We start from the raw sequence: 18,173 nt of genomic DNA, 5'->3' as shown, positions 1-18,173 counted from the left end.
CGTTTCATCTTAGAAAAGTGAACATTTTCTATTAAATCATAATTTTTACGGCAGCTACATATTTCACTATTAAAATTTACCGCAAAAAAGAACATGTAGCTTAAATATTTCCTGAATAGAACGGAACATGTATAAATTTCAGATGTTGCTTTGAAGCTATATTGGGTTATAATGGGTTAACGGGTGGTGTCCTATCACCCCGTCAGGCCTATTTAAGCGTCTTGATAAGTGGTATTTAGATGTAGAAGATCCGCCAAAAACCGCAAGGTCATGTAAGATTTTACACTTTCCCGACGAACAACATGTGTAAACTCTTCTTGGACCGCGCGGGTAAAATTATGTAAGAGCGCCCACGTCTCGGGTACTGACTCGTTACCCAGAATATGTAAGCCGTGGCCGTGAGAATGGGTAACGAGTCGGTACCCAAAACGTCGGCGCTCTTGCATAATCTTACCCGCGCGGTATCCCGAGAAGAGTTTATAAACCGCACAGTCAATTAACGTCCTCAGTCAATCACGAAAAGCAGTAAGTAATCCCGAGAAATTTATTCACGCACTATACACAATTAGCTTTTCTCCCACGACTTATTAAGTTGTACTTTTCTCCATTAAAGTATATTCGTTGCGATTTATTGAGCGCTAAATTATCGCTCAAAATAACGTCACTTCACAAAGCCTTTCCACAATTTTTGCTAACAAATCAAAATGAACCCATAATGCCCAAAGAAAAAGGGAATAGTTAGTATTTGGGTCATTCACCGGATAACGTTCGTCGACGCTTGGTACAAATTTCAACAGCGAACCCGACAAAGAAAGAGGACAATGACCTGTCAGCGTAAAAATATCGGCTCTCCGAAGGCACAGAAGCATTTGAACCCCCAATGGAATCAAATTGCGAGTGGCGACACCACTGCTAGTGGGACCGATTCGCTGAAAACAAGTGACTCGATCGGGGCGCCATAGAGTCTGACTCGGCAAGATTTCGAAATAGCTCAGCCATAAATTTGGAATGGAGGCGCTGAACTTCCAGTAAACCTTTCCCCAGAGACTTGAGGTTCCCTCTAGCCTTAGGATGGAATGAAATATTTACCCCATAGGTACCCAGGACACTCTTTAAAAAAAACCAATCACTCCAGCTAGACCGGTCGTGTTTGCAGTCTTCATTCGTGCCTTATCATTTGATTTTTATTCACCTTATTATCTCGAAATTTACAGAGTCTAAAGGGTTACTGTATTTTACATTTTCCGTCATCTCAAATGTAAAGATCGTACCTACTTAGGCAAGTTTGTCATATTTTAAAAACAGGGAAATGTTGACAAGGATCTACTCACCAAAAAATTTCAAGATTATGACGTAAGGCCTGAGTTATTAGCATTAATTCTCCGTATAAACCAAGATTAATCGGTATGATACTTTAATACAAATAATATAAAGAGTTATACCATTAATTCCTCACGAATATTAATCGACCAAGTGGGAATGATGCGCTCTCTTAACGTATTATCCATCACCATGAAAATCAACCCATCTTGAATGCACTAGTGCAGAAAAAAAGACATTTTTATTCATGATCAAAATGAAAACAAAATAAATTACACAATTATTCGTAAAAAATTGAAATTTTAATACGTTTTCTGCGCAATACATTTCCGAGAATAAAGAATCAATCTTTTCTCATTTAATATATGAAAATAGTCCCATGTATGGCTAATTTTGGGGACATAGCCCCTATTGAAGCTACCTTAGCTTTCCTTTATCTCATTCTCCTTGAAAATCAGAAAGACCTTAAAGTGCTTGCTTTTAAGTCGTATAAAATGAAACTTCTTTCTACCCCTCCAACTACAACCTCTTCCTCTTCATGAAACATCATAAATGATTGCAAGTTGTTGAAATACTGACTGGAAAGTTAACTTATCCTCACAGAAAAAAATGAACAGCAACGAAACATAGGGCAATGACTTAATGAATACGCGTGTCACACCGAAGCGTCTAAAGCCTGAAACACACGTTCACTTGTTCCATCCCCATAAGTCATCACACGAGCGATTGCTTTCCGCTACCAGAAAAGTGATCGCTCGAGTGATAATTTTTCTGACTCACACGGTCCCTCCCGCCGTCGCTTTTCGCATCATTTCCGATATCACAGCTCGTTGCCATAGGACCCGCATCACGAAAATATATGGCTTGTTTATCTTTACCTATGTCGTTCCCACGATTTGTCAAACGCTGCGCTGCAATCGCTCCATAAGGGCATGCGTTCTGATTGGCTGATGTGGTGTTTCAGTGACGGTTTCAGCGACGGAAAAAGCAACCAGACGAGTGATGAAAAAAGTGAAGAGAATCCTCATCATTGGAGTGATCGCGAAAAACAATTGCCCGCGACGATCATTACGGAATGATCACTCGAGTGATCGCTGGAGTTATCACTCGAAAATGACATAAGTAATTATCGTGTGATTCAGGCTTAACGAAGAATATTAATTACAAGAGAAATATTAACTATCGCAAGAAGTATTGCATATATATGTAATATCCAAACCTTCAATGTGAATGTAATGCAAGCATTTTGTCTTGAAATACAATTTTTCCGTAATTTTTTACACAGCTTTCATCTACGTTACATTCACATAATAAAAATAGTGAACGTGGTCATACCATGAGATCGTGGGAACGAATACGTTTGAGCGTCTACCGATAGAAGAATGAAGCATGGTAGTATACTCACTTGCGGCTCTGAAGACGGAGCAGAAGAGGATGGTGAGGAGGACGAAGGGCGTGTTCCAAGCGTGTTTGTCGTTGACGGTGGCCACGCCCAGGAACATGAAGATCACAGTCTCCGACGAACTACTCAGCATCTTCATCGCGTACTTGACCGTCGTGTGTGACTTGTGGGAGATGTTCGCCTCCACGTAGTTCTTCATCGTGATGCCGCAAAAAGTGATGCTGCCATCGAATGGAATGCAGATAAAACATTAGAATTATTCATTTCCCTGTGAAAAGTAAGTACTGTTAGACAAAAAAATCCACAGAGAACATAACTCCACCATAAGATAAGTCTCCTTAAGAAGCCTGGTGTTAAATTGAAAAAAATCTCTCCTTCATATCTGGATTTCAGTAACCTTGGGAAATATTAATTAAAGTTCAAAAAACGCTTATTGAATCCTTTTGGCTACTAAATCCTCAATTCTTGCATATGAAGAAAAAATCGAATGAGAATATAACTTGCTCCGTATTAAGAAACAGAAAATCCGTCGCCTGATTAATCTAAAGCAAATAGTTTAGCTCAAATACGGGGACAAAAAATAAATAAAAGTACTCTTCGCATTTTTCATAACTCCGAATGGAGTTACGCTACATATTTACCTCAAAAATATACAAGTTAACACCCATATTAAATGAACAGGTTCAACGTCAACTTACGCATTATACAACCAAATTACCAACTTATTCAAGTTTCTCAAACACACATGACAGCAACAAATAGGATTTGAACATTTTAAAGTGTGTTGTTGAATTGTCATTTCTTCGATGGATTCGGAAATTTTGTAGAGTGAAATGGAATTAGTAAAGAAACTTCTAGGAGTTAAATCACGGCAAAAAAAGTCGAAAAGGACTGTAAGTGACTGAAGAATCTCCCAAATTACTTGGTACTGCAATAAAAAGATTTCCCTCACCAAGATGACGCTCAGAACACGGGATGGAAGCGCCAAGACGCCTGTTTGTACAGAGAGTGAAAGGACGGAAGGTGAATATTGAATTCTCATCTCCCAGTTCTGTAAAGCCTTCAAGAAAAACCGCTCCACAAAAAAGGAAGAAACTATCCATAATTGAGAAGATCTCTCGGGGCGGGAAGCATGCCAGGGGTGTAATGAGGTAAAAAATAAAATTGTGAGGAAAAATAACACACTCGCGTTATCTACAAAAAAGGAGTAATACTCCTCACTGCCTCTTCTTCATCTATCGGGGTATCGGCAGTTTATTCTTCTACTGAAAAGCTCGCTAAAAAACCCTTACAGCATGAATTTCATAAATATGGCTCGAGCTTACTTATGCTTTTATCAAAGTAGTCTTGATGAATTGCAAGACTTAACGTTTACTCGGAATAAATTCAAGCGATTCAGGCGGGATATAGCGGATGTTCGATATATTAAAATAAAGTGTCATTTCACTTTTCCACAATTATATTAATACGTAAGACCAGGGGTGCCGACTTATAAAAAATATTGGGGGGTGTCTTGCCTCGGGAAATTTTTATAAATAGCGAGTTTTAATTTTTTTTTAGCATTTTAGAAGAGTCACATGGCCAACATTAGAACCCTGAAAACTCGACCCTCGATAACTCGACATTCCGGGGGAAATCGACAAGGCCGAAAAATCTTCTCTTCCCCCCATTACGAATTTTTGAAGGGGCTTGGGCCCCCTCAGGCCCCATGGAGTCGGCGCCAGTTCGCGTGACACGTTTTGGCTTACAGAGTCATCCTCTTGTACAAGACATCACAGTGCATAAAAAAATCACATTTATACATTTGAGTTAGAGGCAGAGGAGGATTTGACAAGTTTGAGGAAGGGGTGGGAAATAGAATTACAGTGGGGAGGGAGTGAGAAAACATACAACCAAGGAGATATGGAAAAAGCAGGGGTAGGAGGACTCTAGTAATTGCTGCATAAATGTGATGCTCTAATGTACTGTGATGTATTGTACGAGATGATGGCTCTAAGAGCCGAATCACGTCGTATACATTAAAATAATTGTGTAAAAGGGTAACTACATTTTATTTTAACATTTACGTGTACTACTCAAGGAATCGAATACCATAACTAATTTACAAGGCGAATGCAAAAAAAAATTGCAGAAACTCAGGAGTGAGTGCCGGCAAAATTTATTTAAGTCATGATATAAGGAACATGGCGACCGCTCGTTTCAGCACAAGATCGGAAATACCACTAATGAACTGTGATTGCTGAATGAGTGCGAAAAATATAAGGAAAAAACTTTTCTACGGTGTTTTTACACCTAAAATCGTTATCCCTTACCTTGTTGATGGGTAGAATGTTGGGCAGAATACTGTAATAATAGCGGTTTATAAAAATTATTCAAACATTTCATTGAATCCATGAACATAATTGTGTACTTACGCTAATATCCCGGACATATGGAAGATCTCAGCGTTGAGATAGGCCAAGTACGCCATCACGAATATGAATATGGGCTCGATGACTCGCACCTGGTTCGTGAATCGGGTCACGAAACCGGTCAGGAGGCCCCAGATGACGCCGATGATAGTTCCGCCGACGGCGACCACGAGGAAGGAGGCGAAGCCGGAGAGGATATCAGTGTAGAGGATGTTCCCTGGACCCATTTTTACGTACGCCTCGAACATGTCGTACAGCACCTGTTAATAAGGAAGACAAGAGAAGGTAAATGACGGAACACCGAACTATTTACGAATTACAGGGGCGAATTTACGGGAGGTTAACAGTGGTCATGACCCCCCAATTTTATTGTTTTTAAATTTTTTAAATTAGTTTAATATCATTTGTATCCTTATAAAGGAGTAAAGGGTGTGTAAGCATATGAAAATGTATGGCTTCAAGTCCTAAACGTGAGAGTTATATTAATAGAAGAGCTAACTATTTCACTTCATATAATTTGTTTGAAAACAAATTAAACGAATCAAGAAAGAAATAGTCTGGAGGATAGATCAAGCGAAAAAAAGTTATCAAAAACAGAGGTCTCTTAATGGTTGGGAATGTAAGTTCTGAAGTAAAAAATCAATTTTTTGGGACTTGTAGACATTAGACGCATATTCTTATAGGGTAATAAGGCAGTGACGTTGACAGCGGCGGAAAAATCAGGGTTGGAAGCCTTTGAAATGTGGCGTTAAAGAGGAATGATAAAGATCGTGAGATTGTTGTTTCTGTAAACCGGGACAACTTTGTCAGGCTTTGAAAAATATTATGTTTGGCGCCCTACCAAGTCCCCGACCTAACCAAGGGAGGCGCCTATGTTTTCATCAACCAGGCGATATACTTTACCCTCCTTACAATTAAACCCTCATCAGTGGCATCTTTACCTTTTCTGACGAAAATGTCAAAGTTTTCTTTTAATATTGAAGTTAGCGAGTTTTAAACATTCCACTTTCATTGTTTTGAGTATGTCTCTGTACCTTTCTTCATATTAAAGAGTTTTCAAAGTTAAAAATTATTTTTTTCTACTGTTTTATTGAGATTTCCTCGTGTTATAACTCAGTTCGTAATGTTTCCCCAGTTCCAGGGAATCTTTGCCTAATATGTTTTTCATTTTTTTAACGTACAAAAATTTACTTAAGTTGTTATTATTCAAACATTTTGAAAGTGAAGACCAAGAGTAATTGTTCATGATGGTTTTAAAGTATTATCGCAGCTTTAATTACAAGAAAGAAGTTGAAAAAGAAAAAAATGGCAAAATTGTACCGCTTCGCGGTTTGAGAAGGTCTGAGAATAGTAGGAGAAAATATTTTGAAAACCTCGAGTGAAAGAATACTTGAAGTTCGAGAACAACTTAATTGGCTATATCATGAGACACGATGGCCTGATAAAAATTATGTTTGAAGAACCGGTAGAAGTGAAGAACGGCCAAGAAAGGCCTACGATGAGATAGATAGAGGAGGCGATGAAGGGTATTAAGCAGAAAATTATTTAAAATCCAAAATATTAGCTGATAGAATAATTGAGTGGAGGGGTGTGCCAAACAAATCTTCAGATAACTGATGATGGCACTTTCAAAACTTCTGCACGTCGAAAAGATAAATAACCTTGGTGACATTCGTGGTTAGTATATGTTATGATAAGGTTTATTTTGCAAATCGATGAGCAAAGAAATTATAATGGAAAACGAAAAGAAAGATGTTCATGTTTGACTTGATGGCTTACCAGTCATTTTGAAGAGCACTCAAGAAAGACGGATCGGAAAAGAGGGATGTCTTGAGGGACCATCCGTCAAAATTTAAGACAAGACAAATTATTCACACAATCCGTTACCTTGATGACGCTAATACATGACGTTGCGTCTAATTATGAGAGGCGAGATTTTCCGCATCACCGTACATATGTGTGAACGAAATAAGATATCGGGGCCGATGCGAAGGTTTTTGGATCAACTTTATCCATAAAATGACGATGGTTCCTTGAAACCGAGAGCTCGCTTGATTTTATAAGTGATTGAACGATCTAAGGCCGTTGCACAGTTGAAAAAAAATAAATTCCCCAAGGCCATACTCTTTGGTGGGCAAAGTAGCTGGTCGGCAATTGATGAGGGCCCCGAGATAAGGGGGCCCCCACAACGATCGCGTCTATCGAGAAGCTAAAATATATGATAAAAGATATATTATTATGTGTGAAGCTTATAGGTATAATGAAGAAAGACTCGGATTACTTTTTGTATGACATAACCATAACTTATGACAGAATCAAATTTTTTGCTATTATTAACTTTTACGTTTTCATTAGTAACTTAATTTACAACATGCAGTCAGAGTAAAAATATTGCACAAAATATAAATAAAATAAAGTTGTGAGAAGATAAAAGAAAACCTGATGCATTTTTGAAAGGGTTACACGAAAATTTTTAGTTTTTTTTTTTAGATTTCAGCGCAGTTTGAAGGAAAAAATTACTATTTAGATGATATAATCACTACGCATTGTTAAATTTTATAATATGTGAAATTCTCAGTTTTCATAGTGCATTTTCTTACGTATTTTTTATTTTTTATTAACTTTTGTCTAGTTTTTAAGAACCACATGAGCGTCAAAATTCATTTCCGGTCAAGTTATTTCTTAAACTTTTTTCGGGGCAAGACCCCTGCAGTCCCCGGTAATGAGGGCCCTATCATGAGCCCCAGCCGAGGACCTCCAATCACCCCAGACCGCCCCTGAATAAGTCTTAACGTAAAGCTAAAACACTACCTGTATAAAGTTAAACATACCTGATTGACATTGTCTGTTTAGTGAGAATATCACATTAAATCGTTGAAATTAGCATTTTTTACAATGCGCTTCGAAATTTCTGCATGCATGGGTAAGGACGCTTATTTTCTCCTATATCCTCCTCTCAAAACTTTGTATACATCAAAGCGAGTGCATTAGACGTGAATGCAAAGGAAGGCGCACTACGTATATCACTGTCGTGGTGCGTTGCCTTCCGATCAACCTCCATCTCTTAAAGTGTGATAAATGACCACTTTCCGGCCGCTTCCTGCTCGATGCATGCCTTCAGAGAGATAAAAAAATGCCAACTAAGGGATAATCTTCCGTCCAACTTAGCACTCTTGCTTCACTGCATGGAACTGAAACCCAGTCGAAAGGCAGCATGAGCAATAACAAAGTGATATCTACCAAGTTACCTTCTGGATTTCAAATCATACGCTAACCATACTTTAAAACTAATGAAAGGTGTGGATGATTTTTTTCAACTATTATTTCCATCTTCTTCTTTTTCCTTCCAGGAATAGGCTACTATGCCTGTTCCGGCTCCACAATACCATCTTTTTCTTGGTCTTCCTATACTTCTCTTGCCAAATGGTTGATATTACTTTTGTGTAGTCATCGTCTACTGGATCCCTGTGGCTCTCTGTTAAACTCTGAGTTAAAGAAGGTTTTACATGGGCAGGTTACCGGCCTGTCGCACAACCCCCAAGCTGGAGGACTAGTGGGCTACACTTAGTTAGTCCCCCAACCCTTCGACCTATCTGGCCTGGGTGGTCCTACCAGGAGCATACGCTCCCGCCAGCATAGCCCTCTGGGTCATTGGGGCACTCAAACCTCTCCACCACGATAAGGTGGTAGCCCATGGAGAGGCTGTTATTTCCATTTCAAACAGAATTCAACGTCAATGGCATCATCATCCTCAAAGAAGAAATTATGATGACGATAACAAATTACCTTAAGATGACGTAATAAACGTTTAAAGGAAATTTCAGATTCTGTAGCGGTAGGCAATCATAGGAAATATTTATTTTATATTTCGTCGTGGTAGGAAAAGATAGTGCATAACGCAGCGGCAGGTAAAAATATAAAATTGAGTAGAGTCCATCATTTGTAGAGGTAGAAAAATATATGAAACGTTTAGCATACCGTAAACCGGGAAAATTTTGCTACTTTTTTATTTTTCAACAGCCTTCTTGTAAGTTAAGGTTCGATAAAGCTTTAAAACCATCATAAACCATTAGTCTCAGTCTCTACTTTCAAAATGCGTGAAAAATAGCAGCTTGAATAAAAGACAGTGCGTTAAAAAATTAAAAATCTAGTTGGCAATGATTCCCTGGAACTGGGACAACATTGCCAACCAGTAGAAATCGCAATAAAATAATGGGAAAAAAAAATTTTGAACTGTGAGAGCTCTTTAATATGAAGAGAGGTACACAGAGATACTCAAAACATTAAAAGAGGAATGCTTAAGACTCACTAACTTCAATATTAAAAGAAAACTTTGATATTTTAGTCAGAGAAGGTACGAGGATTGTAAAGGTGACGAGAGTAAATTATATCGCAGCTATGATGAAAATATTGGCGCCTCTCTTGGTTAGTTCGGGAACTATGTAGGGCGCGAAACAATATTTTTCAAAACCTAGCAAAGTTTCCCTGGTTTAAGGCAGTTTATACTAAGTATTTGTAGAAATTTAGTAAAACTTTAATACATTTCATACTCAAAACTGTAGGAAAAGATAGGAAAGTTTTGTATAGCTCCTCTTCTGTGAAGTTCGGATAGTATAGGAATAGTTTAGCTCATACATTCGCAGTGGTAGGAGAAAAGAGCCGAGTGGAACTGACAATGGAGAGGGATGGAAGCACTCTTTTGATTTGGAGGGGGTGTTGCACGAGAGAGATTGATGGTGGTGGTCCGATTTGCGACGGGGACTATCAATCAAAAAATACCCAACGCTGCTGCCACGGAGGGTGGAAGAAATATCAAGGGTGGGAGGCAAATTGAGACAAAAAACAAAACGTGGGAACTTAGATACACCCTGAGCCCAATAGTCGTACATACCATTGATCCACAATAGTGGAGATTATACTCGGAAACAGCTTGGATGTAAAGTTAGCATTCAAAAGCACTTAGTTCAGAATTGGCAAACTAGTCTGAATTTTTATTCTGAAACTCCTTCGGAGAGGGGTCTACTTTTTTTTAAAAATCAAACTTATACTTCAAATACCTTGGGTTCGAACATGTACACTGACAGGACACGCTGCGTCACTATTTTCAGCTCTATTTCATCTATTCAATAAAAAAATATGCTTTTAGTTTACTAAATTATTAAAAAAACTGCTAAAAGATTAAAAATTACTGAAAGATAGACTTCGTAATCCGTGCGTAAATTTCGCACTGTCACGCTGATCGTTTTGCACGATACCAGGGAATAAGTATGCAAAGGAAACGGTTTAATTGTGTTTTAAATAGAGAAGAATGTGTATCATAAAGTATTTTCTTCATACTTGTTTTATTGCAAAAAAAAAATACAAAAGATATGAATACAATGCAGGCAAGAGGGTTTTGATACTAATTTATTCGTGATAAACGTTATATTTTAAGTTCCTTACTCGTGATGTCTCTTTCAGAGAACGCTTCATACTTCTTAGATTTTATTTTCAATACTTTTTGGTTTCTTTGGTTTAGTTATGGATTTAACGGGTTTGATAGTCTTTTTTTAAATTTTAGAATAAAAAAATGTGTGGCGTCGATACACCTGGAACGAGTAATCGACATGAAAAAATCGAAACTTTTAATCCACAATAATAGGTAAATAGTGAAATATGATAATAAGATTGCATTTTTCGTAGGAAGCCGGTGATTTAAAGTTTACAATGATACATCCCTTATCACTTAAGGTGCAGTATTAACGGAGAATATATGGGATGAGAGAAAAATACCGTTCTGCAATAATGCACACGATACATAAAAAACCACCCTCTTCATTAAAAAATATAATTGTTTTAATTGCTTTGATTTTACTGCAGCAGTACACTTTCAAAAAATTTTGAGGGTAAACATTGGCGGTGTCATCGATTACAAATAGAGTCACAATTGTTCGTCAATAGGTAAACATGCTAAATTTTATCAAAACTTAGAAACTGTAGCGTTCTATTATTTTTTATTATTGATATAAAACCATATACGTGTGTTTTTTAGTTTATAATTACGTCGAGATATATGCCAGAAAGGAATTGGAGAAGGATGGGTCATACATCTTATTTTTTGCATTAATTTGACGTGAGTTTATGTGACTCTAACGTGATATATGCAAAAACTATCGTTTAGGGTCCTCATACCTCCCTGCCGACTGGTCTATTTTGTTGACGGAATATTTTGCGTAAAAATTAGGTTATCACACTAAAATTTTCAGGGGTAAGCAGAATAGATCCTGTTAAACATTTTCATGTACTTTACATATAAAAAATGCATCTGAGAAAATAATTACAAAGAAAATTGTAAAATTATTATACTTGAATACATTTCATAATAATAAAAACAAAATTTCAATTTTTTAAAAGAAAATAATGGCATATAACTTTAAACAATTCATTATCGATCCATGCATAAAAATAAATGAAAAGAATACAATTTTTAAAAAATGCACCCCGGGCGGACCGCCGAAATGATGGAGACGATTCAAAATAACAACGGCGTCAAACAAACAATAATGTACATAAAAAAGAATGATCACACCGAATAATACTGATACGGGCAAATGTTGACAAAGATCTTACTTTACACGGCCTGAAATTTTCAATGTTGATAGCATAAGTTTTTCAAGCAATTTTTCGAAAAATCCGACACCAAAAAAAAAAAATATACAGTTTGAAGAATATCTTAAATTTTCAGAGGAAAGCAGAGTAGACCCTGAAAAGCATTTTCCTGCAACTTAAATATTAGAAATGCACCTAAGAAAATAATCACAAAGCAAAAGGTAAAATCATTTCACCCGAGATTAAGGAAAATGTTGAAAAAAGGCACTTTACAATAAAAAACCCACTTATGTTGTTAATAAAACAGGATATGCACAAAAAAGAAATTACTTATACAGGGAGTTTCAGGAGGAATCTTCAGTTATTCAGAGGTGGCAGGGGAGACAATTTAAAGCATTTTTTGTGGATAGATATGAGCTCAAACTTCTTATTTACTGAGCTATGGCAACGCAAACATTTGCACTTTGCAGTTTGGAAGCAATTTGCAGTTACCATGAAAATGGTTTTTCATGGGTATCCAGGCATTTCGAAATTTTACTTAATGCTCTAGATTTTACTCTGGAAGGACATTAAATAAATGAGTTGGATGAAAACGTGCGATTATAATTGTTTGAAACAATATATCTTTGAACTTAACTAAACGAGAGCTTCGAGCTAGTATCGACAATATGATTGCGAAGTGTCACCGATTTCGACATTTTTTAGTGGTGGAAAATCACCCAGTATCGTTCTCGTTGATTTAATCAATAATGTTTTAAATAGATTTCAGTGCAAGGTCTAAGCTAGTCTAAGGCAATTCGTCACCAAAAAAGACCATTCGAGCTGGGGATATGCGCTAATAAGAACATGAAACGTCTTAGATATGGCCTCATTGCTGCAGCGCCAAAAGAACTTTTCTATACAGCTCCGTCCGAAAACGTGACGTCTTATTCGATGACGTAAGTAACTGCACCGATCGGCAGGATATCTCCAGAGTAATGGGAAGCAGGGGGAGAGGTATCAATGCCGCCAGTCGCATTCATATCCCACCGAAGAAAACCACAATATGGACTAGCATTTTCTTTTCATCGGATGGCGATCGATTTTATTTTTCCGAGACCTTCAATCATTCGTGGCTAGTAATCTGAAAGAGAAGTCATCGAACGGTGATGAAAAAGAAAAGACTGAGCATTCGCGATGAATAATAATCAGAGAGCATATACATCAAGGAGGTAAGTTCGCGACTGCTTGAGTCAAAGAAAATAATTTTCGCACACGATATGATAGAATGGTTTTCCATCATAGACAGCACTCTTCAAGAAGCCATAAGCTCAGCTGAAAATAAGCACAAAAAACTAAGATATTAGTATGTAGCAGAAGAGAAGAAGTCAAGACTAACATTACAATAGGGAAACATAAACTGGAAGACGTGAATGAATTCTGTTATTCGAGAAGTAATATAACTAGCGATGGGATAAGCAAGAAAGAAATTCTCAGTAGAATAGGTTAGATGAAGAGACCAATTACACCAGAAGAAGGAGCTTCTTACAGCGGGAAATTTAAACAAAGAAGTAAGGAAACAATTCGTCAGAACTTACATTTGGAGTTTGCTTCTATACGGAAGTAAGGCATGGACAATAACAGAGTGGAGAAATCAAGGGTAGAGACGGGGCCTTCGAAATGTGAAAAGAAGAATGATGAGAATCAAATGGATTGAAAGTGTTAGTAATGACGATGTCCTAAGAAGAGTGGGAGAGAAGAGAAGCCACATGAAGACCTTGATAAGAATATGGAACAACCTTATAGGCCACATCTTGAGACATGATGGCCTTATGAAGACAATCGTCGAGGGACGAGTACATGGCAAGAACGGTAAAGGATGACCTCGAAGGAAATATATGGAACATGTATAGAAGGATATGAAAGAGAAGAAAATTTTTTCATGATGCTGGTAAACGTGCCTCTAACGTATCATAAAAATTTCAGCTATATTCACTGTTAACTTAGTCTGTGGCAGCCGCTAAGGTTAAACGTGTTTTTATGAGCTCGGACTTTTTCGGCTCGCACTTAATTGCTTGTTCGTGAACGTTTGGCCAAAAACAATACTGTAACGAAGCCTCAGCCTCCATAATCGCTTCACATGGCTCCGTGTGACTTTTTTTCCTATTTCCAAAAATAAAGTGAACCTTAAATTTCCGTAGCTTTATAAATATAGATGACATTAAAAGAAATCGCTAAAGGCTCTCCCAAATATCGAGTTTGAGAAGTGTTTCAAGGATTGGAAGAAGCGCAGGCACAAGGGCATGGTATCTAATGGGGACTATTTTGAAGGCGAAAACAAAGGTGTGAACAAATAAATCAATAAATGTTTGTTAAAAAACTAAAATTCTCCTTATTTTCTCAACACACTTCGAATAAATTTTTAACTTTACATTTTTCCTGGCTACTTGAGTCGATCGCAGCGCCATTTTACTTTATTTAACGTGATTTAAAAATTTTAAAAATTGACTCAAGTTTTATTCTGCGGAATTTTTTACTACAGCGATTATGGAAGAAAAACACTTCTTTAGTAATTATCCATACTTAAACAAAACATGCACTAAATTGCTAATATTATGCATAAATACTATCTTCTGACAAATTACATGCCAATTATTACACACAGCTTCATCCTTGTCTCTACGGAATATTTATTAAGTCGCCAATGATATACTTCTTCTGGCTCTTTGTACACGGCGTACAGAACGTTTTCCTGCCGTAAACTTGGTGGCCCCTGATTGCACAGAACTGCAGCGAGTGGAGGGGAGAGTGGCTGTGGTGGGGGAACTTCAGAGGGGAGGGGAAGCGCTTCGGACTGAGACAAGCATTCGGCATTCAATGGAGACAAGTCCCAAGCAAAATTATCTACTTTAACCTACACCCCCGTTAACTGAGAACTTGAGGACCCTCTTTTGTAATATTCGTCTTCATTATATTCCGTTTTATTTTCATTTTATATCCAGCAGGGCATTAGCAAGAGAATAAGGGTTGCAGAAAATGCCATTTCCCTCGATTTATTATTTTTCACCCGCATAAACCTCAGAGCCCTCTGGAGACTAAAGGGAGCGAAAAAGAGTAATGCATCGAAAAGCGTAACCACGTACCCGTTAATCTATATGCACATCTTATTTTTTCCGCTATCGCCACGTGAGTTCTAACCCGAGGAGCGTTATTCACGCTATTGAGCAGAATCGCAATAGCGGAAAACGCTACCCGTTCCCAGCTGCGTCGCGTGCGAAGGCCAAAGCCAATGTCAAGGACGCCAAGTCAAGCCGCTTAAAAAAGCGGATGTATTATGGGCACAGCAGGGAAAAAAATATACCAAGAGTTTTGAGATGGTTGCCACGCTAACAGATCATTACGACCATTATATGGGGAATGGGACACAATAGTGGGACGCGGTACTACAGAATTTGCGCTGATACAGATTCTCTTAGCCGAAATGACATTGCAGTTAAAAAGGCAATAGAAGTTCGAGTAATAATAATTAAAGTTAAATCTTACGATTGTAATATTGAACTGCCTCCATTTTCATGTCTCTCTGTGCGATTAATAGCCCTGCAGCTTACTAATTAAGCCTGCTTTGAAGAGCAAGGCAAACTATCGGTACTTAAAACTTCTCGTTTTATTAACGCTCTAAAATAACACGGCCCACTTAAAATCTCTCGCAACCTCTCAATATAGTTTAACTCGTTAATATGCCTACAATGACTCCAACAAGTGCAAAGTTTTAAGTATTTCATATTTGCCAGTGCCGATTGTTACCACAAACCTCGGAAATGTTTGCAATCGTTGAAGCCAAGATTTGGATATTTTCATACGAACAAAATTTTATTTTCAGCAGAGCAATAGCGAAAATAAGGGATGCAGAAAATGGCGAAAACCGTAACAAAGATTCAATAATCCTCATAGAAAAAATATATCTTCAGTTATTATAGTAATATATGACACTAATTTTCAGTTTTCCGATAATAGTGAAAATACTAAAATAATAAATAAAATAATAAATAATAAAATAGAAATATATTTATCAGATACATAATTACAAAATCCAGATAAGGAAGGGGATACCGATTTCAAATTGCTCAAAATCGAGAATAATCGCGAGCGCATTATTGTAGAGTAAATACGCTTATCATAAATAATTCTAGCGATGACCACAAACGGAATCCCAAGAGAAAGTTAATTATTTATGAAAAAGTTGATGGCATTGAATTTTTTATCAGTTCAATGCCAAAGTCTGATTTATACGCTTATCGAAAAAAAAGGAACCGCGACGCGAGGAAATAAACAGCGGTAATTTTGAAGCGAATGGCCTCTGTAGAGAAAATAGATTGCAATTAGGATACTCAGCTTTCATTTGAATTGACATACCGTACGATTCCAAAATTGGTCAAAATTTAGCATCACTTGATTTCATAGGGATTATTGGGAGCGGAAAATCGAGGGTAGTTTGAGCTGAATTTCAGAAAGGCTAAAGCTGTCGGTCAGCATGGAACAATATGATAACACCAATCCAAATAAAACTAAGTCAATCGAGGTTCTATTTAGATAGATGAGTGGAATAAAGTAAGTAGTTCACGATAAGGAATCGCCAGTAAATGCTCGTCTAGACATAAGATTCTGCATTATTCTACAGCTACGAGAAGTTTACCACAATGCGGGTGAGAAAATTAAAACCCAAAATATGGTGCGCATCGATTTTAATATCTTAATTGAGATGCTATCTCAGTAAACATTCATTCCAATACTTAAATCTCAAATATAACATGATGAAATCATATCACTCCGGTGTAAAATTTTAAGCGGAATCACACCACGGTTTTGGTTTTGAAATACAGCCTGTCACCTGTAAATTATAGACCTGGGACCAAAGTAGGGTGGATTACTTTCTTTTTAGTTTGAATGAAAACATGAGTTTTTAATTTTTTTTTTTATGGTCGCAATATTTGTTTCTCTGCGTTCAAAAGTATCATAAAAGTGCGTTGCATTAAGTACAAATATTGATATAGTAACTGATAACTTCAGGCTGTTAACTGTTTAAAATATTTCCATTATATTAAATAAAAAAATATAAATCTGTTAGGTTTACTAGTGTATTTAAAAAGGATTGATCTGGGTTTCATAGCATAATTACAACTTCAGGTGGAGATGTAACTGTGCTATAAACCCAGCACGAGCCTTTTTGAATATACTAATGAGCCTAAAAATGTTATTTCTTTGTGAACATTGATATGAGTTTCAAGAAAAAGTATAAATGAAATCCTAATTTTTAAAATCATTCGATGAAACGCAATTAAAACTATAATAATTAATTTATTCATCCGCACAATCGACATTACAAGCATTTTTTTATATTTAAAATAGAAATGGATAAATTAGGAATCCCTTTTAGGCATTGTCTATATTAGAATACCTCAAAATTAATTACAATAAGAATTGAAAAAATAAGTCAACTGAGACAGTGATATGAACCATTAATGAATGTATGAAAGATAAAAATTTGTTGCTTAGTCTAAACTTGTCGGACAAACAAAAATACATTGAGTATTAATTGTGCTATTAACAAAAAAATCATCTGGCTTTTCTTCACTAAATAACCATTTTTACTCTTTTCATAACAGATGTTAGAGTACTAAAACCCCTTATACTATCTAAAAATTTAGGAAAAATTATTGGCTCTACATAGATAAATGAGCGTGTAATTTTTATTCAAGAAACATTTCCTTCCGTTTTTCGGTGAAGCCCCTTAGAAAACACACGATCAAATTTCTCGGATAAATAAGGCTTGGAGTACAACCAGAAGCGAAATGCAACGTCATTACTTGATCTCTATTGACACTGAAATGAAGCTCGGATCGAATCCAGGAGGTAATAAAAAAAAGACCCGCGGACACGGAGTACGAACTGGAATTCGAGGACTTCGGCAGCAAGCAGAGATTGATTTGCGGGTCAATATAAGTTAGTCGATGATGACGTTGAGAGCGGGGTTGCGGGGAAACTAGAGCAAGTAGACACACTCCCGAGCGACCAACGGTTGCCCCCCTGTACATCTTACCACCCCATTAAAGTAACCGTTGCCATGACGACTGAGAGATTATTTCCTTCTGCTCCTTCGAAGGTCATAGTCGGCTTCCTTCGCGACCCTGACCCATTCCAGATATTCTTATATGATGGGGCTATTTAAGGAGGCCCAAGCCCTGCTGCGTGATTCAAAACTAATGCTTAAGAGGACGTATCACTCTCGCGTGACCGGTCGGCTCTTATGCTTAAACTTTAAAGGAAAAACAGTGGAAATTGGATAATTCGCACATCAAAGGACCAGTTAAAAACTTCGAACTATCTAAAAATTCTAATTAAAGATGTCCTTAATAAATAGTTCCAAAACAATAATATTCATATTTCCAATAAAATTTTTTATTAAATTGACACTC

The 18,173-nt window shown here is 37.1% G+C and overlaps 1 protein-coding gene across 13 annotated transcripts in view; it reads right to left on the bottom strand.

The window, feature by feature from the left end:
- LOC124164505 (sodium/hydrogen exchanger 3-like) overlaps positions 1-18,173 on the bottom strand; it is a 440,080-nt gene that overhangs the window by 54,705 nt on the left and 367,202 nt on the right. For all 13 annotated transcript variants that reach the window (XM_046541835.1, XM_046541842.1, XM_046541837.1 and 10 more), the window contains exons 4-5: positions 5,137-5,393; positions 2,726-2,943 (exon numbers count right to left, since the gene is read on the bottom strand). In XM_046541835.1, the coding sequence (XP_046397791.1) occupies positions 2,726-2,943; positions 5,137-5,393 (475 nt within the window). The remainder of the gene's footprint in view (positions 1-2,725; positions 2,944-5,136; positions 5,394-18,173) is intronic.

The sequence above is a fragment of the Ischnura elegans genome, chromosome 8 (assembly GCF_921293095.1).
Source record: "Ischnura elegans chromosome 8, ioIscEleg1.1, whole genome shotgun sequence".
Lineage (NCBI taxonomy): Eukaryota > Metazoa > Arthropoda > Insecta > Odonata > Coenagrionidae > Ischnura > Ischnura elegans.
Note: the sequence above shows the minus strand (reverse complement) of the source record. Positions and strands in the feature narration are given on the sequence as shown.